Source organism: Pituophis catenifer, unplaced genomic scaffold (genome assembly GCF_029215685.1).
Source record: "Pituophis catenifer annectens isolate HBS135680 unplaced genomic scaffold, rPitCat1.0.hap2 SCAF_7, whole genome shotgun sequence".
NCBI classification, from domain to species: domain Eukaryota; kingdom Metazoa; phylum Chordata; class Lepidosauria; order Squamata; family Colubridae; genus Pituophis; species Pituophis catenifer.
The window spans coordinates 10,204,587-10,227,321 of record NW_027256887.1 but is presented as its reverse complement, the minus strand read 5'-3'; the positions used below and the strand labels follow the sequence as shown (position 1 = coordinate 10,227,321).

The window sequence follows — 22,735 nt, the reverse complement described above, 5'->3', positions numbered from 1 at the left end:
CTTGCCACAAGTTAAGCCAGGCGTCATGAGGACTAGCGCCCCCCATTTCAAAAGGCGCCCGCTTGCTTTTCCGTCGAAAAGCCGTCGCCCCGACTCACTGGACTCGGCATCTCCCGCGGAGGTTCAGCTTGCAGAGGTGCAGCCGCTCGCAGCCCATGCAGACCTGGCGGACGCAGAGGCGGGCAGCCGAGACGGCCAGCACGCATTGATCGCCGCCTCTCCGGACCACCAGAAACCGCGCCTGCCCGGCGTCTTCCAGGACCTGCCGCAGCTGGCTCATAGGCAGCCCCATCTCTTGGGGCAGCTCGGAGAGGCGCACGCAGCCGCCCCGCGAACACAGCACCTTGGACAGGTAGCTGCACACCGCCGGGTCCGCCATCCCTGCCTCGCCTGCCTGCCCGCCCGCCCGGCCGCCGCCGCCGCCGCCGCCACTGAGCCGCTCGCAGGAATCGAAAGCGAAGGGCGGCCGGAGGGGGCGGGGCCTGGAGGGGCGGCGCCGGGAAAGGAGAGGCCTCTGCGCCTGCGTGAAACGGGGCCGGAGGATGGGGGGGAAGCGTGCCGGGGTCATAGCCCTCTCGAAGGAGGAGGAGGAGGAGGGGGGAGGAGGGGGGGGAAACCGGTGTGCGCGAGAGGCCGCTTTCTGGGTTGCGCGCCCTCCCGCAGCTTCTCCTTCGGAGGGAGGGAGGAGGGAGGGAGGGAGGGAGGGAGGGGCAGCCGTCCACGCGTGACCCGGGGATGGTGCCACTGACTGACCTCACCCCTTGCCCTACCCCCCTCCCGGAAGGCAGTTTTATTTCCAGTCTCGGGTTAAAAACAAAGTATATATTAAAAGAAGAAGGGAGGGAGGGAGGGAAGGAAAGGAAAGAAGGGAGGGAGGGAGGAAAGAAAAGAAAGGGAGGGAGGGAGGGAGGAAAGGAGGAAGGGAGGGAGGGAGGAAAGAAAAGAGAAGGAGGGAAGGAAGGAAAGGAAAGAAGGGAGGGAGGAAAGGAAATGAAAGAAGGGAGGGAGGAAAGGAAAGAAAAAAGGGAGGGAGGAAAGGAAAGAAAAAAGGGAGGGAGGGAGGAAGGGAGGGAGGGAGGAAAGAAAAGAGAAGGAGGGAAGGAAAGAAGGGAGGGAGGGAGGAAAGAAAAGGAAAGAAAGAAGGAAAGGGAGGGAGGGAGGAAAGAAAAAAGGAGGAAGGAAGGTAGGAAAGAAGGGAGGGAGGGAGGAAAGAAAGGAAGGGAGGAAAGAAGAGAGGGAGGAAAGAAACGGAGGGAGGGAGGAAAGAAAAAAGGAAGGAGGGAAAGAAAGGAGGGAGGAAAGGAATGGAGGAAAGGGAGGGAGGAAAGAAGGAAGGGAGGGAGGAAGGAAAATAAAAGGAAGGAGGGAAGGAAAGAAGGGAGGGAGGAAAGAAAAGAGAAGGAGGGAAGGAAGGGAGGGAGGGAGGAGGGAAAGAGAAGGGAGGGAGGAAAGGAATGGAGAAAAGAAGAGGGAGGGAGGAAGGAAAATAAAAGGAGGAAGGAGGGAAGGAAAGAAAAGGAAAGAAGGGAGGGAGGAAAGAAAAGGAAAGGGGAGGGGAGGGAGGAAAAAAGGGAGGGAGGGAGGAAGGAAAGGCGGGAGGAAGAAATAAGAAAGGGAGGAAGCAAGGAAAGGAGGGAGGGAGGAAAAAAGGAAGGGAGGGAGGGAGAGAGGAAGGAGAAAAGAAGGGAAGGAGGGAAAGAGAACTTAATTCTCCCAAAGTACACGTTGTCCTCGACTTACAACAGTTCATTTAGTGACTATTCAAAGTTACAACAGGTTTGAAAAAAGTGACTGATGACCCTTTCTCACACTTGTAGCATCCCCACGATTACATGATCAAAAGTCAGATGCTTTGGAACTGATTCGTATTTATGACAGGTTGCAGTGTCCTGGGGGGGGGGGTCGTCACATGATCACCTGTGAGTTTCTGATAAGCAAAGTTACCAGACCCACTTAACAGTAGAAATGTTGGACTAACAATTGTGATCCTAAATCGAGGGCTCATGTAATCTACACCTAATGAATTGCTTGCAAATGCTGCACCCTGAAGCACATCCAGCCTCCGGGATGTTATTTGGGGACATTTTGGTTGCAATCCAATGACGTCAGAGCCTTTGGCCACCGAAGGAAGCAGTGTAAAAAGAAGTTAAATTAATCTAATAAACAAATATGTACAGCATAGCAATCCGCTGCTGGTATCTTGATGGTATGTAACACGACTTTGGAATGTTGTATATTGTATAAAATCACTCAGCAAGCAAGACAGAAGGGATTTTTTTTAATTGCATTTTTTCCTGTGCAATAAAAGTATACAAATTTTTTAAAAGATTAAGGGGAAAAAAGAGAGAGAAAGAAAAAGGAAGGAAGGAAAGAAGGAGCAATACATTTCCATTAGGTTGTTTTTAGATTTCCCCTGAAAAAAGAAGGAAAGGAAGGAAGGAAAGACGGAAGGAGCAATATATTTCCATTAGGTTGTTTTTAGATTTCCCCTGAAAAAAGAAGAGAAAGGAAAAGGAAGGAAGGAAGGAAGGAAGGAAGGAAGGAAGGAAGGAAGGAAGGAAGGAGCAATATATTTCCATTAGGTTGTTTTTAGATTTCCCCTGAAGAAAGAAAGAAAAAGGAAAGAGAGAAGAAATATAATTATGACTTTTGCCTTTCTTTCTCTCAAGTAATTGCCATGTTATTCTTTCCCCCTTCCACTTTGACCTTTTCTAATCCCCAAATCTATAAATAATATTTTCTTCTTTCAACAAAACGTCCAAATAAGTCTTCCATTTTTTTAAAAAAGAAAGTTTTTTTCCCCCTTCATCAAACTAGTCAGCTTTTGCTCTGGTGAAAGGCCACATTTCCCATGGACCGGTAGTGTACAAAAAAAGCCCCTAATCATGGCAACCATTGCAAGTACAGTTAGTCCTCGAGTTACAGCAGTTTGTTTAGTGACCATTCGAAGTTACAACAGCTCTGGAAAAAGTGACTTATGACCGTTTTTCGCACTTATGACCATTGCATCATCCTCACGGTCACATGATTTACATTGGAATGCATTTATGACGGTTGCAGTCTCACGGAGTCATGTGATCCCCTTTTGAGAACTTCCAACAAGCAAGGTCAGTGGGGAAGCCAGATTCACTTAACAACCGTGTTACTAATTTAACAACTGCACTGATTCACTTAACAAATGTGGCAAGAAAGGTCGTAAAACGGGGCAAAACTCAACAAATTTCTCACGTAACAACATAAATTTTCGGCTCAATTGTGGTCGTAAATCGAGGACTACCTGTAGTTGTATGGATCTGTTATCCTTCAGATTTGGGGAGAGGGAGGGGCGAGAGGTAGAACTGCCTTTTGGGGTGTAATGTACACGTAATCCTCAATTTACGAGCACAATTAAATCCCAAATTTTTGTTGCTAATTGAGGCGTTAAGTGAATTTTGCCCCATTTCACGACCTTCCTTGCCACCGTTGTTAAGTGAATCAGTGCAATTATTACATCAGTAACACGGTTGAGTTTGGTTTATCCATGGAATTTGTCAGAAGGTCACAAAATGGGACAGTGCAACCGTCATAAATATGAACCAGTTGCCAAATTTTGATCACATGACCATGGGGATGCTGCAAAGGTCATAACTGGGAAAAATGGTCATAAGCAGTGGTGGGATTCAAGTAATTTAACAACCGGTTCTCTGCCCTAATGATTTCTTCCAACAACCAGTTTGCCAAACTGCTCAGAAAGTTAACAACCGGTTCTCCCGAAGTGGTGCGAACCGGCTGAATCCCACCTCTGGTCATAAGTCACTTTTTTCAGTGCCGTTGTAACTTTGAACAGTCACTAAATGAACTGTGGAGGACTCCCTGTCCCTGATGGGCGCCAGCTCTTCCCCCGCCCCTCCCTTTCATCTCCAGGGCCTGAATTGCTTGGCACCTCAGGTTAGGCCACGCATGCCACAGCATTGCCAAGAGTGAGTCAGCATGTTCGCTGTTTTGTTTTAAGAAAGCTGCCTTGTTATTTTGGCCTCGGTTGCTTAGTTATCTGATTTCATGACCCAGACACAAGATAGCGGAAGACGAGACTGGCTTTTCCTCCGCTGGAAAGAAATGTTGAGAAGGGGGAGGGATTCTGTCCATCCCACAAACAGCCAGCAGGAGAAATTCTCTGAAAATCAGAATCGGCAGAAGCAAAACTCAGCTCAAAAACAAAGTTTTTTTTTTTTTAATAGTTTTTATTGAGCATTTTTCACCTTTAAAACCAGGGGGGGAAAGGACAAAAAACACAGTAAAAAGCAAGATAAACATAACAATATGTACTTTTTTACAGTCTTCTGTATCGGCATGTATAGGAGCCTTGGTGGCGCAGCGGACTAAAGTGCTGTTAAGTAGCACTTAGCTGCCAGCTGCCTGCAATTACTGCAAGTTCAAATCTCACCAGGCTCAAGGTAGACTCAGCCTTCCATCCTTCCGAGGTAGGTAAAATGAGGACCCGGATTGTGGGGGCAATAAGCTGACTTTGTATAAAAACACCGCTTAGGGGGGGCCGAAAGCCCTACTAAGCAGGTATATACAAAAGTATGAAGGCTATTGCTTAACGCATTGTAAGCCGCCCTGAGTCTCCGGAGAAGGGCGGCATATAAATCGAACCAATAAATAAATAAATAAATAAATAAATAAATAAATAAATAAATAAATAAATAATAACCTGCTTTTATATTCAACGCTTCTACTTTATCTTTCTATGTATATCTTTATCACAACTTTATAACAAGTTTGATAACTATTATAACCACACTTGTTACATATATTTACATTATACTTATTTACATAGTCAGTGATTTAACATTAACAATAATAAATTGCTTTTAGTTTTTATGTAATCGATACTAAATTAAATCTCTTATTTTGGTTTGTTTTCTAGCCACTTGTACTTTTTATTCCACATTTTATAGTAATCCAAATCTTTTCTTTCTTTTATTTCCATAGTCATTTTATCCATTTCTGCGCATTCAAGAATTTTTCTAATCACTATTTCCTCTGATGGTATGTTAATCTGTTTCCACTTTTGTGCAAGGGTAATCCTAGCCGCCGTTAATATGTGCAGTACTATATATTGCAAATTTTTGTCCATTTTTGGGTCTATTATTCCTAATAAGAACAGCTCCGGTTTAAGTTCTATCTTTTGTAGTGTAATTTCTTCCAGCCATCTCTTAATTTTACACCAGAATTTTTTACATTGGGGCACATCCACCACATGTGGTAGTATGTTCCTAAACAAATTTGATTCCCTCCCTCCCTGTGTTTAATCCAACCCAACAGGTGGATCATTTTGATAGCACTTCAGAACGTTGCCCCTTCCTCTACTCTACTTTCCTGATCGTGTGACCCAGAGCAGATGTCCTCTCCCACCCACCCACCCCGGCCGGGGCTTTTCTTTGCCCACCTGAACACAACCCATTACAAATAGTCCTCAACCATTTGTTTAGTGACCATCAGAAGTTACAACGGCACTGAAAAAGGTGGCTTATGAGCGGTTTTCACAGTTATGACCCTTGCGGCATCCCCATGGTCAAGTATTTATAATCTAGTTTTTAGAAATAGATGGCCTTTAGACTTTCTTTGCTCTCCTCTTCAATTCTACAATAGTTCTGCAATTCTACAATAGTAGAAGGGTAGTCCGTTTAAATCAGCTTGGTTCTTAGTACTAAGATGTGTAGTGAAGAAGGAAGTGTACCCCAGGGGGACAGTGCCAGGGACCTCATAGCACCAGAAACCTCAGAAAACAGTGCCAAGAGACTCAAGCCAGCACTTCCCCCTTTAAGAAAACCAAGAAGCACTATTTGAAATAAAAAACAGATTTCAGAGCAATCATCTTAACTAAAGGCACATACAAAATCTCATCAAATTACACGACACTTCAAACCAGGCTCTATCTGGCTCGCAGGAGCTGGTAGCGCCAGCGACGGGTAGTTCGGAGAACCAGTAGTGCCGGTGGTGGGAGGCTCCGTTCCCCCCCCCCAGCAGGAACATTGTCACGTCCCAGTTTTGACCATCTGCGCGGCGCGTGCACATCAGCAAACCGGTAAGAAGAGTAAGTACATTTCACCCCTGCTTCAAAGGGAAGATGGATATAAAAATCCATACACTTATCAGGCCACCTTGCTTGCAACCTAGGAACTCTTGAGCTGTGTCACTACTTTTTTCGCCTTCCTGAATTAAAGGATCCCTTTTCTGACAGCTGGCTTCAGTGTCTATTTCTTCTCAGCATCAGTGACTGCTTCCCAGCTGGGAACGAACCAGGGAAATTTCTTCCAACAGAAGTATAAAGTCTTCAACCTATTGTGTAGTGGGTTTTTTTTTGTGGTCGTAAATCGACCACAACTTGTATCATAAGCTGAATGCTTACTTCCCATTTTAGATTTCCATACAAAATATATCAAGAATGTTAGTTTTCATAGTATGCAACAGTATGTCATTTATTTTGTATATTCCTTTACCATCATGCAGTTGATCCTATTGTCTGTCGGTCTGTCTGTATGTCTGTCTGTCTGTCTATCTATCTATACTTACTTACTCACTTACTTACTTACTTAGTTACTTAAATCTAAACTCTGTAATCTGGTGGACTTCCAGGAAGGGGAAAAAAGTTCATTTGAATGCAGCTAAATTTCTGTCAGAGATTCTAGGATTTTTTAAACTGAAAGGTTCCATGGCCAGGAAAAAATTGAAACCTCCTTATTTTACCAATCATGAAGAACCTTAGAAGGTTCTGCCATCTTTGCCCCCCCAATTCCACTTTATGTGTTCCTTCCAGATATTTTGCCACCACCACCAGATCTATGGAGATTCTCATTCATCCAGCCCCAAAGGTGCTTTTTCAAGAGGCAATTGGACTTTCTGGTTTTTCTTTGATGATGTTTGACTTCTCATCCAAGAATCCAGAGCTGAAGAAGCTTCTTGGATGAGAAGCGAAACGTCTTCAAAGAAAAACCAGAAAGTCCAATTGCCTCTTGAAAAACCACCTTTAGGACCACCAGATCTTAGTTTCTGCCTTTCTGATATTTCTTCTCCCTGTTCACCTTCTCTAGGTCTTTCTTCCATTGGTCTGCTCCATGCTTTCCTTTGCCTACAAGTCAACTCACTGCAATCCAACCCTTAGCTATTCTCCCCTCAGCTCATTCCATTCCTTTTTTGTCCCTTTTTCCACTCCTCTTCCCACACATTACAACCATCTTCTGATAATCAGACACATCAAATACCTTCTAGGTTCCAGCTAGTAATCATTATTCTTCAGATAGGGCTGAGGGACATCAATCCATAGGCCATCAGCTATCCAAATCACTATTTTCAGATCTTGGGAGAAGACATGTCAATTACATACAAGACATGTCAATTGCATGCAAAAACAATCAAGGTCCAGGCCTGCTCGGCTTTTTGAACCCATCAAGATTGGTGTTGTGGCCCCGCCCTCTGAGCCTATCTCATCGGAGGAAGAAAGCTCCGAACATGAGGGAGAGGAGTCAGCCAGGCCTCCCTCTCCAGGCCCCTCCCCTCTGGCACTGTCTCAGGTGCCGGCCGAGGGAGAGGAGATTAGCCAGGAGCCAGGTGTCTCGGATGAGAGCGAAGGAGAGCCGTCATTCCTGGATGCACGCCAACGAAGGCGTGATAAACGGTTGCAGTAGTTAAGGAGGCGTGCTAGGGATTATAAATGAGTCACTGGACCACACCCCAGAGACTATATAAGAGAGGGTGGTGGCTGGTAAAACTCCGTGACGAACAAAAACTAACTTTGGCTAGTCACTTGAACAACGTCTGAAGCTGCCGAAAGGGATATTGTTTTGCTGGACTATTTGCAATGCGTATGTAATTTTATGTTATCTGTTGCAGTAAAAGCTCTTGGCAGACGGTGATTATATTGCTGCCAAGTTTGAGATAATGACCTGTGTGCGTGCCAAGTACTTTCTTAACCCTCGGCTGGCTGTGTTTGTGTGTGTGTGTGTGGACGGGGACAGATCATCTGGCTACCTGAGGGGCACCATTGAGTAGAGACTAGCGGCTGGAGAATTCTGGGAATCAAAGTCTTTAAATTGCTGAGTTTGGGGAACCCTGTTGTAGAGATTAGAGATTCAATTGGTCCTGATTCTGCCAGCCTTTTGGGAAACTTTGATGGATGGGTGCCTGAGCTTGGGTGTCAGATCAGCGGGCGCCTGTTCGGTTGTGTGTTTAATTTTTGTGATTGGTGTCTATGGAGATTCTCAGTCATCCAGGTCATGGTTGTCCCAAAGGTGCTTTTTTCAAGAGGCAACTGGGCTTTCTGGTTTTTCTTTGAAGACATTTCACTTCTCAACCAAGAAGCTTCTTCAGCTCTGAGCGGATGGTGGGAAATGGTTTTGTGGTTGGGTTTTCACACAAGCTGTCTTTACAAGTTCTTTTTTTTTAATGCTGCTTTGATGCTACTTTGTGTTCCGTTTTTATGTCACTGGCTGCCTAGGGTTGCAAGGCGAGGTGAGCAGGCATACGAACCAAACCAATACATCAATTAAATGAATAAACATGTAAGCTCACCAAAAAGCCAATGCCACCAACTTCTGCAGGGAACCCTGTTGAAGAAGGACAGGACTTGAAGATTACCTCCCATTTCCACCGCACCCCATCCAGGACCCAGAAGCCAATTTCTGCCACAAGTCTAAAAGCTTACTCTATTCCCCAATGAAGCCCATAAGTTGATTTACTTGTAATAAGGGTAGAAGAAAGGCAAAAGATGGAGCTTTTACCTGAACGCCATCACTCTGCTAAACAAATAATTCCCTCAACACTGTCAAACTATTTACTAAGTTTGCACTATTATTAATCTTCTCATCGTTCCCATCACCCATCTCCTTCCACTTATGACTGTATGACTGTAATTTTGTTGCTTGTATCCTTGTTAAGGATATTGGTGTTGTGTTACCAACCAGCAGAGTAAATGCACAAGGAAACGTTGCTGAGAGCGATGAATAAGAGTTATGCAAACTGGTTTATCAAAAGTTTACTTTATAGTAGAAAAACAATCTCATAGTCTTTAAACAAATTCCAAGTCTTTGCCAGTAAATCAGTCCAGTAGTTACAGAAACTCTTCCACACAAACAGTAGTTGGTTAGAATAACAAACTCACTCTGGTTCACAAACCACGATGGTAGCAGATCCATCAAACGTTGATTAGCAGATAGCAACTGCTCTCAATGGTAGCATATCATACTCTGGTAGCATATCATATCAGCTTCATCATCAATGGCAGCATATCATAGCAGCAACTGAACACGTTACAATACCTTGCTTAAATACTCTCACAACCAGTCATTACCTAATTACAGCATGTCTCAGCATTACAATGAATCAGCAAGAAAACTTTTAAAGTAACATAATACATTTACAGATTAAAGTTACAGTACACTTATATTGCCTGGACAACATGTTAGGCTCAAACCATATCCTAACAATCCTTATGATTTGTATTGTTTCCTGATTGCTTATTTGTACCCTATGACTATCATTAAGAACCTTATGATTCTTGATGAATTTATCTTTTCTTTTTACGTACACCGAGAGCGTCTGCACCAAGAGAAATTCCTTGTGTGTCCAATCACACTTGGCCAATAAAAATTGACTATCATTGAAACCACAAAGTGTTAATTGAAGGAGCCAATTCATGGGCAGCTCTTCACAGGAAACAGAAAAATAACCCACCCAAACATGTGTTCATTCAATAGTTTCAATTGGAAAAATGTGAACCATCCTAGACCAGGTCAAATCCCAAAATACCAGGGAATTTCTAGGAGCCTGGCACTCTGACCAGTCAGCCATCAATAGACACACAGACATTAACAACATCTATAGATTATGCAAAAGAGACAATCCACCAGCCCAAAAGAGAACAAAAAGATCCAAGCACTTCTCCACCAATAATCAGCATCTAGATCAGTATAGATTAACTCCAAGGTTAACTTCAGACCAACAATCAAGTAAGCAATACCCCCAATCAAGAAACTGCCAAAGGGCCATTGGTAAACAGCCCAACCAAAGAATCTCTAAAATGGCCCCCTATCCCCACAGACAGGCAAATCATAAACTGTAAACTATAAACTATAAACTGACAGCAAAGGGCATTCCTTACTAGCTCTAATGATGTTACTTAGTTTTGGTAATGAAATCTCTTATTGAGTCTGTCATCTTCATCTCTATAACTGTCTAGTTCAGTTCAGCAACCCAACAAGACAGACACAGACTTCGGAGGATAATTAGAACTGCAGAAAAAACAATGGCTACCAACCTGCCTTCCACTGAGGACCTGTATAGTGCACGAGTCAAAAAGAGGGCTGTGAAAATATCTATAGACACCTCACGTCCTGGACATAAATTGTTTCAACTCCTACCCTCAAAACGACGCTATAGAGCACTGCCCACCAGAACAACTAGACACAAGAACAGTTTTTCCCCGAACACCATCACTCTGCCAAATAAATAATTCCCTCAACACTGTCAAACTATTCACTAAAGCTGCATTACTATTACTATTAGTCTTCTCGTTCCCATCACCCATCTCCTCCCACTTATGATTGTATGACTGTAAATTTGTTGCATATATCCTTACGATTTATATTTATATTGATTACTCTGTTCTATTCTATTCTATTCTATTCTATTCTATTCTATTCTATTCTATTCTATTCTACTCTACTCTACTCTACTCTACTCTACTCTACTCTACTCTACTCTATTCATGAAAACAAGCTAGCTCAGAAGACTTCTCATTTCAACCCCAAGCTACAAATATTCTCCTTTATTGGCATTCAATTTGTGCCCACTAGAGGGCAGGAAGACACCATCCAACACCCATGAAATGGTTGTGCAAAACTGTCAGCAGGTTCTCCACATCTGGATGTGGCCATCAGTCAACTATGCTCCAGCAATTACTGAAATAACATTCATTAGGTATGTTCATGTGGTAGAAGACATGATGCCCAGATAACCTATGCCTCAGATCTTCCAAATGCCTGTAGGAAGTTAGCACCCACCCTTCTCCTAGAAAAATGAAACATTCTAGGAAATATTAAAAAGGCAGAATATTATATTTCCCTGGATGAGAAATGGAGAAACATGTTTTTAAGGCAGGAAGCAGACTCACTCTTAATAGCCCCCACCCTCCTCAATAGCCCACAGCAGATGTCAGCACTTAAGAGATAAAGAGATAGCTAGGTCTATTCATAAGCAAGTGCCCTCACCCAAGATCCAACAAAGGTAGGATTAGCCCTCTACCCATCTAGCAACAGAACGCACCACATGGCACCTGGGGAGATTGCATCACCCAGCAAGGCTCAACCAAGCCTAGGACTCAAAAGACAACCTACAAAGTTACCCCTGCATGGGCCCATGGGAGTCTGAGAACCAATCAGAATACAAGCTCAAATTCAAAGCCCAACAGAGGGTATAAATCTCTCTCTCTCAGACACTCCTTTTTTGCCCAAGATCTCCAAGATATGCAATCCTGTTCGTCAATTAACCTTCTTTCCAAGCAACTTCCATGAATCCAGTGTCTTTTCCCCCCCCTTGGAACTGAACCCAGAAGGGTATTTCTTCCAACATGCCCAATATCTGGAATTCATCAACACATGAAGAATTATGATTTTTCATGCATGGATTGTGTTCATTCAAGAATTTCTTGCTGTTGGGGTTTTTTCTTCATATGGTACAGAATACAGACACAACTACAGTCTTTGTGCGTCCTGTCCCCCCCCCCCCCACACACAAATGTGTTATTGTACAATAAAATTAAGCTCCTATCTTACTCTACTATCTTCCTGGTGCTATATAGGTAGTCCTCAATTTACGACCATAATTGAGCCTAAAATTTCTGTTGCTGAGTGAGACATTTGTCAAGTGAGTTTTGCCCTATTTTATGACCTTTCGTGGCCACATTTGTTAAGTGGATCACTGTAGTTGTTCAATTACCGTAGTAATTCTATTCTATTCTATTCTATTCTATTCTATTCTATTCTATTCTATTCTATTCTATTCTATTCTATTCTACCCTATCTTACCCTACTCTACCCTACTCCATTCCACTCCACTCCACTCCATTCCATTCCATTCCATTCCATTCTACCCTACCCTACCCTACCCTACCCTACTCCATTCCACTCCACTCCATTCCATTCCATTCCACTCCACTCCACTCCACTCCACTCCACTCCACTCCACTCCACTCCATTCCATTCCATTCTACCCTACCCTACCCTACCCTACCCTACCCTACTCCATTCCACTCCACTCCATTCCATTCCACTCCACTCCATTCCATTCCACTCCATTCCACTCCACTCCACTCCACTCCACTCCACTCCACTCCACTCCATTCCATTCTACCCTACCCTACCCTACCCTACCCTACCCTACCCTACCCTACTCCATTCCACTCCACTCCATTCCACTCCACTCCACTCCACTCTCTTCCATTCCATTCTACCCTACCCTACCCTACCCTACCCTACCCTACTCCATTCCACTCCACTCCACTCCATTCCATTCCATTCTACCCTACCCTACCCTACCCTACCCTACCCTACTCCATTCCATTCCACTCCACTCCACTCCACTCCACTCCACTCCACTCCACTCCACTCCATTCCATTCTATTCTATTCTACCCTACCCTACCCTACTCCATTCCATTCCATTCCACTCCACTCCACTCCATTCCATTCCATTCCATTCTATTCTATTCTATTCTATTCTATTCTATTCTATTCTACCCTACCCTACTCCATTCCATTCCATTCCATTCCATTCCATTCTACCCTACCCTACCCTACTCCATTCCATTCCATTCCATTCTATTCTATTCTAACATGGTTGTTAAGTGAATCTGGCTTCCCCATTGAGTTTGCTTGTCAGAAGGTTGCAAAAAGGGATCGTGTGATCTTGTGACATGGAAATCATTATAAAAATGAGTGAATTGCCGAGTGCCTGAATTTTGATTATGCGACCATGGGGATGTTGCAGCAATTGTAATCGTGAAAAATGGCCTGCTGTAACTTTGAATGGTCACTAAATGAACTTTTGTAAGTTGAGGATTACCTGTTTTTCAGGAATATTCTTATTTCCGAATTTCTGCCTCTATATTCTGTCTTTTATGTTCTTTTAGGTAGTCCTCGACTTACAACTGGTCACATAGTGACAGCTTGAAGTTACAACGGATGTCCCTGTGGGTACTTGCAATAGCCCAGACCTGAACCCAGTGGTGGGATTCAGCCGGTTCGCACCACTTCAGGAGAACCGGTTGTTAACTTTCTGAGCAGTTTGGTGAACTGGTTGTTGGAAGAAATCATTAGGGCAGAGAAACGGTTGTTAAATTATTTGAATCCCACCACTGCCTGAACCCAATTGAAAATCTATGGAGCCGACTAAAGAAACTTGTTATTCAGAAGCGACCCAGCAATAAAACCCAGTTAATAGAAACAATCATTCAATCTTTGCTTCACATTATAACAGCTGCAGAACTAAAAGACTTGGTTCACTCCATGGGAAGACGTTGTAAGGCCGTCATTCATGCTAAAGGTTACCCAACTAAGTATTAACTGACATGGTGATCATTTTTGTATATCTCGTTTTTTCTATGGTGATCATTTTTGTATATCTCGTTTTTTCCACGTGTTTCACTTTTCTTCTTTATACTGTAACTGCTATTCTAATAGCAAATGCTTCATAAAAGTTATTGCATTACATTCTTGATTAAATTATCTTTCCATTGATATATAATTTTATGGTACTACTCCAAAAAAAAAAAGTGGTGTTATTAGCTAGTTTTAGAAAATACACTTTTCCCAAAAGATTCCCACAATTTTGGCCACTACTGTAGTGCTTATAAGCAGTATCCTGAATTACAGGAAGCGAGCCCAACAATCTGGGTCCTCCTTTTACCGACCTCAGAAGGATGGAAGGCTGAGTCAACCTTGAGCCGATCAGGATCGAACTGCTGGTAGTCAGCAGTCAGCAGAATTAGCCTGCAGTACTGCATTGTAACCACAAAGGACTTCCTGAATTCCTATGTTTGTACCACTATGTTTTCTTATCTATTTTTTTAGCTCTTTACGACCTTTCCTTTTTGTTTCCCAGGTCTTTAGCTCTTGCAGCCAATCTCAGTCCATTCACATTGAAAACCCTTTTCGCTATAGACTTGTGAATGGGCTTTTCTCCTGCGGCAGCACTCACTTTCCTCCATTTCTGGCAGTGGTTTGTTGAGCTCTGCACCTGGGCTATGGCACGTAGTGAGCTTGGTTGGGTTTGCAGATTCTGGTTGGCCTCTTTTCCTCCCATCTCTCAGCTCTGCCTCTCAGCGGATACGCAGCTCCAAGAGTTAAAAGTGTAGTCTTGTTGTCTGAAGATTGCTGCTGCGAGTTTCTTTTTCCATGCATCCAACCTAGAAGTAAGGAGAAATTTTTTGACCGTGAGAATAATTAATGGATGAATAGCTTACCTCGCCAAAATTGTGGATGCTCCATCACTGGAGGTATTCAAAACTAGACTGGACGACCATTTGATTAGGATGGAATAAAGCTCCGGCCTTGAGCAGGGGGTTGGAGTAGAAGATCTCTTAAGATCCCATCCAGTTTTGCTCACCGCATTATAAAAATGATGTTGAGACTTAGGAAAGAGGGCAGAGAAGATGATTACAGGCTTGGAGACTAAAACCAGTGGTGGGATTCAGCCGGTTCGGCCTGGTTCAGGCGAACCGGTAGTTAAATTGCTGGCTGGCCCCTCCCCTCCCCGCCCCTTCCAGGAGTCCACACACACCCCATTTTGGCTCCCAGGTAAGTGCACAGAGGCCTCCGAGGTCCAAAACAGGGCATCGGGGTGTTGTGCGGCCTCCCCACGGCCCTCTTTTTCTCCCAGGAGGCTGCAGGGAGGCCTACTAGGCCTAAAATGGGGTGCAGGGAGCGGCACTCCCCCCCCACAGCCCATTTTTGCCCCCAGGGGGGGTGAAGGAGGCCAAGTGCTGTCTGTCACACCCCCTGGCCATGCCCACCATGGCTACGCCCACCCAGCCAATCATTAGGCCAGAGAACCAGTTGTTAAATTATTTGAATCCCACCACTGACTAAAATATATGAAGAACAGTTGTAGGAATTGGGTATGGCTAGTCTACAGAAAAGAAGGACTAGGGATGACACTATAGCAGCGTTCCAATATTTGAGGGGCTGCCACAAAGAAGAGGGAATCAAACTATTTTCCAAAGCAATAGTAGCAAGATAAGAAACAATGGATGGAAACTAATCACGGAGAGAAGCAAACTAGAACTAAGGAGAAATTTCTTAACAATTGGGAACAATTAACCAGTGAAACGCTTGTGTCCAGAACTTCTCCATCACTGAAGGCATTTAAGAAGAGATTCAACATCCATTTGTCCAGAATGGTAGACGGTCTCCTACTTGTGCAGGTGGTTTGTCTAGAAGACCTTCAAGATCTCGTCCAACTCTATTGTTCTGTAGGTTCCTTCCAGCCTATGATTTTTCTGTCTTCCTCCTGGCTTATCTCCTTTCTTGCCACACACAGCCCCCATTTGCTTCCTTTCAGTTCTTTTAGTTTTAATAGAACTAATTTTCCAACGAAGGGGAGGGTGGGGCTCTTTTAGTCCTCTTCCCAGGTAGCATTAAACCTCTGGATCCCTGGAGGGAAAAGAATGCCAGCTCACTCCAGGTGATGAGTTCACTCTCCCAGCCTTGTATTTTTCAGGTGAGTTTTTGGATATTTTCCAAAGCTCCCAAGTCAAACTTTACAACTCCTATCGACTCAAACTCGCTTGATCAGTTATTTCATTACTTACAGTTTTATGCCAGAATTACAAGAACTACCTGTATATCAGCAACAAGAAAAAAAGTAGGAGGGGGGATACATGGAATAAATTTGACACCATTTCCATAATATTCACAGTAAGATAAAATTATCTCGTGGATTAAACCTTTTCACTTAAGCCTCCGTTTCTGTTACATTTCCATTTTATACAGTGGTTCTTTTAGGAACCTGTGATACATTCTGACAGCACGAAATTTGATGATCCTATCAAACTTGATTTAATTTTCTTAATTGTCTCTTAATTGGAAGCTTGGCAGGCTTCCAATTTTTCAGCTGAAATGACCGTGCAGAGAGATTTTATCCTTCTTTTCCATCAATTCATATTAAGAAGATACCAATTTGGCAATAAAGTTAGTCCTTTAATCTTACTTTATATATTTGTTAAATTTCTTTACCTCCTACCTTGCTGTGGGTCTTGTCTATATCTAGTTGCCAATTTTCTCCAGGATAAAGTGAATCCCCAAGTGATGGAAGCTTATTAAAAAGAGACCCAACCTAGGATTAAGGAGATTTCGTGACAGTGAGAACAATTAATCAGTGAAACAACTTGCCTTCTGAAATTGTTGATGCTCCACTCCATCACTGGAGGTTTTTAAGAAAAAAAATGCCATTTGTTTGGAATGATACAGAGTCTCCTGCTCGAGCAGAGGGTTAGACTAGAAGACCTCAAATGTCCCTTCCAACTCTTATTCTGTATTCTATCTTCAGGCGGTTCCATAGTTTGAAGAGGTGTCACAACTGGAGTCTGCATCATCTCAGATCTGTCAGAAGATCTCTGGTGTGTGACTTTGCCTCAGGAAGATATTATTAAATTAGAGATATCATCTTGACAGCCTCATTTATCTACTTAATAGCCTGCCCCACCTTTTCAAAAGCTTCAGATTTAAGAAAGTCAATCATTTATCTCTAATATTCCTTCTATGTTTTATCTTGAGTTTCTTGAAGTTGTTTTCATTTTTAGCATAACAACAAAAAAAAAAGAACCCCACCTAATTGGCCTGATTTTTAGCGTTAAATACAGAGACAAATGCTGAAGTAGGGAAAAAAAATGGCAGAAACTCTTCCTAACTCTGAGATCACAAATACATTTTTAACGTCCGTATTTGCACATCCTACAAAGAGGCGCACACATTTCCCTCCCAAAAAAGGTTTACTTCTATATTAACTTCTAGGTTCTTTTTTTAAAACTATTTTTTATTGATTTTACAACAACAACACAACACAACATACAAAACATCAACACACCATATGTGTGTCTTTTTACTTATCAGTTTCGTTCCTCTTAGTTTCTACTTTCTACATTCCCCATTTTTCTCATTCTTCATTGTCTTTATCTTTATCGTCCCTTTATTTCTAGTTTTATTCATTCACAATATTTTACACATTTATCACATCATTTATTCCCTTTTACCTTCTCTAGTCTTTAGCCAATCATACCACTTATTCCATACTTGATAATATTCTGTATCTTCTTTTTCTTTTATTTCTTTCGTTAATTTATCCATCTCCGCACAGCCCAGAATTTTCCTAATTGTTTCTTCCTCTGTTGGAGTTTTTTCACTTTTCCAGGACTGTGCGTAGACTATCCTTGCCGCTGTAATTATATGCAAAATCAAATATCTAATTTCTTTAGTGTAGGCTGTATTTATTTTTTTAAAAATTTGATTTATATGTCGCCCTTCTCCGGAGACTCAGGGCGGCTTACAATGCATTAAGCAATAGCCTTCATACTTTTGTAAATTTATACAAAGTCAGCTTATTGCCCCCACAATTCGGGTCCTCATTTCACCTACCTTAGAAAGGATGGAAGGCTGAGTCAACCTTGAGCCTTGGAGAGATTCGAACCAGCAGTAATTGCAGGCAGCTGTGTTAATAACAGGGTGCTTAGATCACTGTACTATCAAGGCTCTTAATAAATACGTCAATTATTAAATGTTTTGATTTAATCATTGACAATCTCACACTTTCAAGATATCCTGGGGGGGGGGGGGAGGGAAACCCAGCCATGTATTTTGCAAATCTGGTGAGATTTGAACTTGCAGTAATTGCAGGCAGCTGATGTTAATAACAGTGCTTTAGTCTGCTGCGCCACCAGGGCTCTGGTATTCAATATTCCCAGTAAAAACGTCTTCTAGGTTCTAATGTCACTCCAAGATCCAAGAAATAGAGATATTCTTTTTAAAGGACTCCCTGGAAATAAGGGGTGTCATGATGGCTCAGTGAGGCTTGTCATCTGGAAAGCTGACAGTCCAGGTTTGAGATCTGAGCATTGCGCGCAGTGGTAGGTTGCTTACCGGGGCGAACCGGTAGCGGTGGCAGCGGGAGGCTCCGCCCATCCGCATGTCATCACGGATGCTTTGCACATGCGCGGAAGCGCTGTGCACTTACGAAGCAAGCACGAGTGTGTGCTCCCAATACCGAACTGGTAACGAAGGTATGTGAAACCCACTACTGATTGCGTGGCAGGGTGAGTGCCTGTGCTTGCCTGGCTCTTGCCCACCTAGCAGTTTAAAGCATGCAAATGCGAGTAGATAAATAGGTATCACTTCAATGGGGAGGAAACAGTGCTCCACATTGTCATGCTGGCCGCATGATCGCGGAAATGTTGCTCCTTTTGAGCTACAGAAGAATTGCTGACAATCATCACTACAGTTAGTCCTCAACTTGTGACCAAAACCGAGCCCAACATTTCTGTTGCAAAGCAAGACGGTTGTTAAGTGAGTTTTTATCCAATTGTAGGACCTTTTTTTTGTTGCCACATTTGCCAAGCGAATCACTGCAGTTGTTAAATGAATCGTAGTCATTAAGCAAATCTGTTTGACTTTGCTTGTTGAAAGTGGCTAGGAAGATTACCAAGGTTGATCACATAATTTTGGAAACAGTCCAATTGTCATAAATACACGACAGTCTCCCAGCATCCAAATTCTGACCATGGGGATGCTGCACGGTCATATGTGTGAAAACCAATCATGCATCCCTTTTTGCAGTAACTTCAAATGGTCACTGAATGAATGGTTGTAACTCAAGGACTACCTGTACATTTTCTGGGGAAAATGATCAAAACACAGTTTAGCCTTCCCGGTTCTCTGTACATCTTTCAAGACAGACTTCTTTAAAAAGCCACTTTTTTTTTCCCCCAGAGCGGAGCAGATTTTCATAATTGGCATCTACTGTCATCCTGCAAAGATTTCCCTCCCACACAAAGGATCCACGCCTTGCATAACCATGTAGTACGTTATCTGGTCCTCTTAAGTATTATTAATTGATTTTTGCGAGTGTTGAAACGCTGCACCTGCAATTGTGTGATCTATTCTCTAATCAGTTTGGGGCTGAAGTCAAACGCACATTTAAATGCACAGGCACACATAATTCAGCAGCCCCAGTAGAACATTTTTAATCTGTATTCCTTACACTACAGAATTAATCATAGGCTGGGATCACCACAACTGTGAAATATGTTATTCTGTACAGGTAGTCCTCGATTTACAACAGTTCATTTAATGAGTCTTTAAAGTTACAATAGCACTGAAAAAAGTGTGACTGTTTTTCGCACTGACCGTTGCAGCATCCCTGTGGTCCTGTGATCAAAATTTAGATGCTTCGCAACTGACACATATTTATTTATTTATTTATTTATTTATTTTATTATTTATTGGATTTATATACCGCCTTACTCCCGAAGGACTCAGGGCGGTGAACAGCCACAGAATAAAACACATAAATACAAAAATTTAAAATAGAATAAAAACGAATTAAATAATTTGGCTGAGACAAATTTAAAATACCCAATAATTTAAAAACAAATTAAAATTTACATTTAAAAGGGGAAAAGATTTAGGCCAGGCCAGCTTGATGAAATAAGAAAGTCTTGAGCGCACGACGGAAGGTGCGCAGATCCGGGATCCTCCGTATCTCCGGGGGGAGCTCATTCCAGATCGTAAGTGCCCCCACAGAGAAGGCTCTCCCCCTAGGGGCCGCCAGTCGACATTGTTTGGCCGACGGCACCCGGAGGAGCCCCTCTCTATGGGAGTGTACTGGCCGGTGGGAGGCTATTGGTGGTTTATGACGGTTGCAATGCCCTGGCGATCACTTTTTGCAAACTTCTAACAAAGTCAACGGGGAAGGCAGATTCACTTAACAAGTTAAGTTAACAACTGCAGTGATTCACTTAACAACTGTGGCAAGAAAGGTCGTAAAATGGGGCAAAACTCACTTAAGAAAAGTCTCACTTCGCAGCATAAATTTAGGGCTCAATTGTGGCCGTAAGTCGAGGACTGCCTATAGATAGTATGATTACAAGTAGTCCTCGACTTACAACCATTTGTTTAGTAACCGTTTGAAGTTGAAACAGCACTAAAAAAGTGACTTACTACCAGTCTTTGCACTTACACCCATTACAATGTTACACGCTTGCAATTTGAACGCTTGGCAATCGGTATGTATTTAGGATAGATGAATCATCCTGCGATCACATAATTGACATTTGCGACCTTGTAAAATTGGGCATGACTTAATAATTGCATGATTAAGCAATGAAAGTTCTGGTTCTAACTGTGATTGTATTTTGGGAACTATCGGGATGAAATCCAGCAGGTTCTGACAGGTTCTGGAGAACTGGTAGTGGAAATTTTGAGCAGTTCAGAGAACCGGTAGCGGAAATTTTGAGTAGTTCAGAGGAGGTCAGCTTTTAGTAATCCATTCAGAAAGACTGGGTCAGACAGAAACTCCAGATAAGCAACAAGCCAAAGGTTGACAAGATTAGCTCAAACAAACCCCTAGGATTTGCATTTCTGCTTTTTTTTTACTTATAAAGCCACCCATGACCCCTAAGTGACCCCATAGGAGAAGGTATAAAACCCACCCACTCTCAACTCCATTTTGCCAGCTGTCCCAGAATTGCACACTGTGGTTCTGTTCATCAATAAACTTTCTTTCCAATCAGCCTCCATTTTGTTTCTAGCGCCTTTCTCCCAGGTTGGACCTGGACCTGGATATTTCCTCCAACAATTGTTAAGAGAATCACTTCAGCTTTTAAGTAACTCTAGCTTCCCTCATTGATTTAACTTGTCAGAAGCCTGACATTGGAGAGCAACTGCCCGAGTCCCCAGAACTACTTAGGACCCTGTTTTAAATTTTCGACAACTGCCCGCCCTTGGGTCATGTGACTGCACCCTGGTTGCTTAGCAACTGGCCTGAATTTACAGCAGTTTGCAGCCCAGTCATATATATACTGTGTTTTATGGTTTGTTTGTTTTTTGCTGGAAATAGGTGTTAACTTCCAGTTTCCAGCAAAAAACACCCATTGGGTACAATGGATTCACTTTCCCAAAGGTGCTTTTTCAAGAGGCAACGGGACTTTCTGGTTTTTCTTTGAAGACGTTTCGCTTTTCATCCAAGAAGCTTCTTCAGCTCTGACTAAGGGGTGAAATGCTACCAGTTTGGACCGGTTCGACTGAAACGGTAGCGGCGGCGGTGGGTGGTTTGGAGAACCAGTAGCGGCAGCAGCGCGAGGGTCTGCCCACCTGCCCGGACGTCATTACTTCTTGGTTTTAACCAGGAAGTAACCTGTTTTTTACCCTCTGCGCATGTGCAGAAGGCTTTGTGCATGCACAGAGGGTCCAAAATTGCATGTGATGCGCACACGCGGGGAGTGCACACTTCCGAACCGATAGGGAAGGTAAATAGATTTCACCCCTGCTCTGTCTGCATGGTGGGAAATGGAAAGATTTATACTCCTTGCAAATAAATCCTTCCAGAGCTGAAGAAGCTTCTTGGTTGAGAAGCGAAAGGTCTTCAAAGAAAAACCAGAAAGTCCAGTTGCCTCTTGAAAAAGCATCTTTTAGGACAACCATGTTCCAGATGACTGAGATTCTCCATAGACAATGGATTCGCTTAATTACTGCCATGAAAAAAACCTTGTAGAATTTGTCACATGATGGCCCACTTAATGACTGGCACAACCTACGACCATAATTCTGAGCTCAATTATAGTCATAAACGAAGAACTACCTGCCTCTTTTTATAATGGCTACTTGGGATTTGAACTGGAGGGTCATTCAAGAAGAATAAAGGTGAAGTTATCTGCCTCGTCAAATATTTTGGGAATCCTGTTCCCATCAACTGTTCCAGTTCTCTCAATCTTGTGTTGTGCAGGAAAATCAATTTATTGATAGACTTATTGTCCAAGCCAGAAGGCAATTTACATGTGCAAATATTGTGTTCCTCCAATTGTCAGGTGTGGTAAGGCTCACCCTCTTGAGAGGGTGTTTCCCAAAACAAATATAAGAGCATCTATTGCCATTTTATCCAGTTGGGCGTCATCCATAAAAGTAGGGGCTTCTAACATTCCTTCAGACCAACACTTCAGACCAAAATACTAAGTTGGAGATGCTTGGATTATTTGCCACCCAATCTATGGGATTTTTGAAACTAAAATTGCTTCATGGTCTTAATCACTGATACTCCATGCAAATTTGATCGGAAGAACAATTGGGACATTTTTGGGAGATTCATAGCTGTTGCTAAAAGCTGGCTGATAACCATCATGGTTTTCTGCACGTGAATAACTTATCAGGAGTTCTGGCACAGTTTGCATAATTGGAGACCAATTTGAAAGCGCTGACATCAGGCTCCTGTTCTACTCCTTATCTTATTTTCTTTTTGTATACACAATTTTCAGTAAATGTTTTTTTTTTTTTTTAGAAAAAGAAGATAACTAATATAAAGGGGAAAAAAGAAACAAAACAAAAAGAAGGCTAAACGTTCAAGGAAAGGAAAAGAAATGTACAAGAAATGTGAAAGAATAAAAAGATGCAAAGAAGCAGCTTCCAATCTTCTTTAGAGAAATTATGGGCACAATT

General features: G+C 42.7%; 1 protein-coding gene across 1 annotated transcript in view; it reads right to left on the bottom strand.

Moving 5' to 3' along the window:
• The window catches only part of LOC139319988 (protein mono-ADP-ribosyltransferase PARP12-like), a 35,062-nt gene extending 34,673 nt beyond the window's left edge, over nt 1-389 (bottom strand). The window contains exon 1 of the mRNA XM_070948101.1: nt 99-389. Coding sequence (XP_070804202.1) covers nt 99-379 — 281 coding nt within the window. The 5' untranslated portion in view covers nt 380-389. The remainder of the gene's footprint in view (nt 1-98) is intronic.
• Nucleotides 390-22,735: the final 22,346 nt, after the last annotated feature.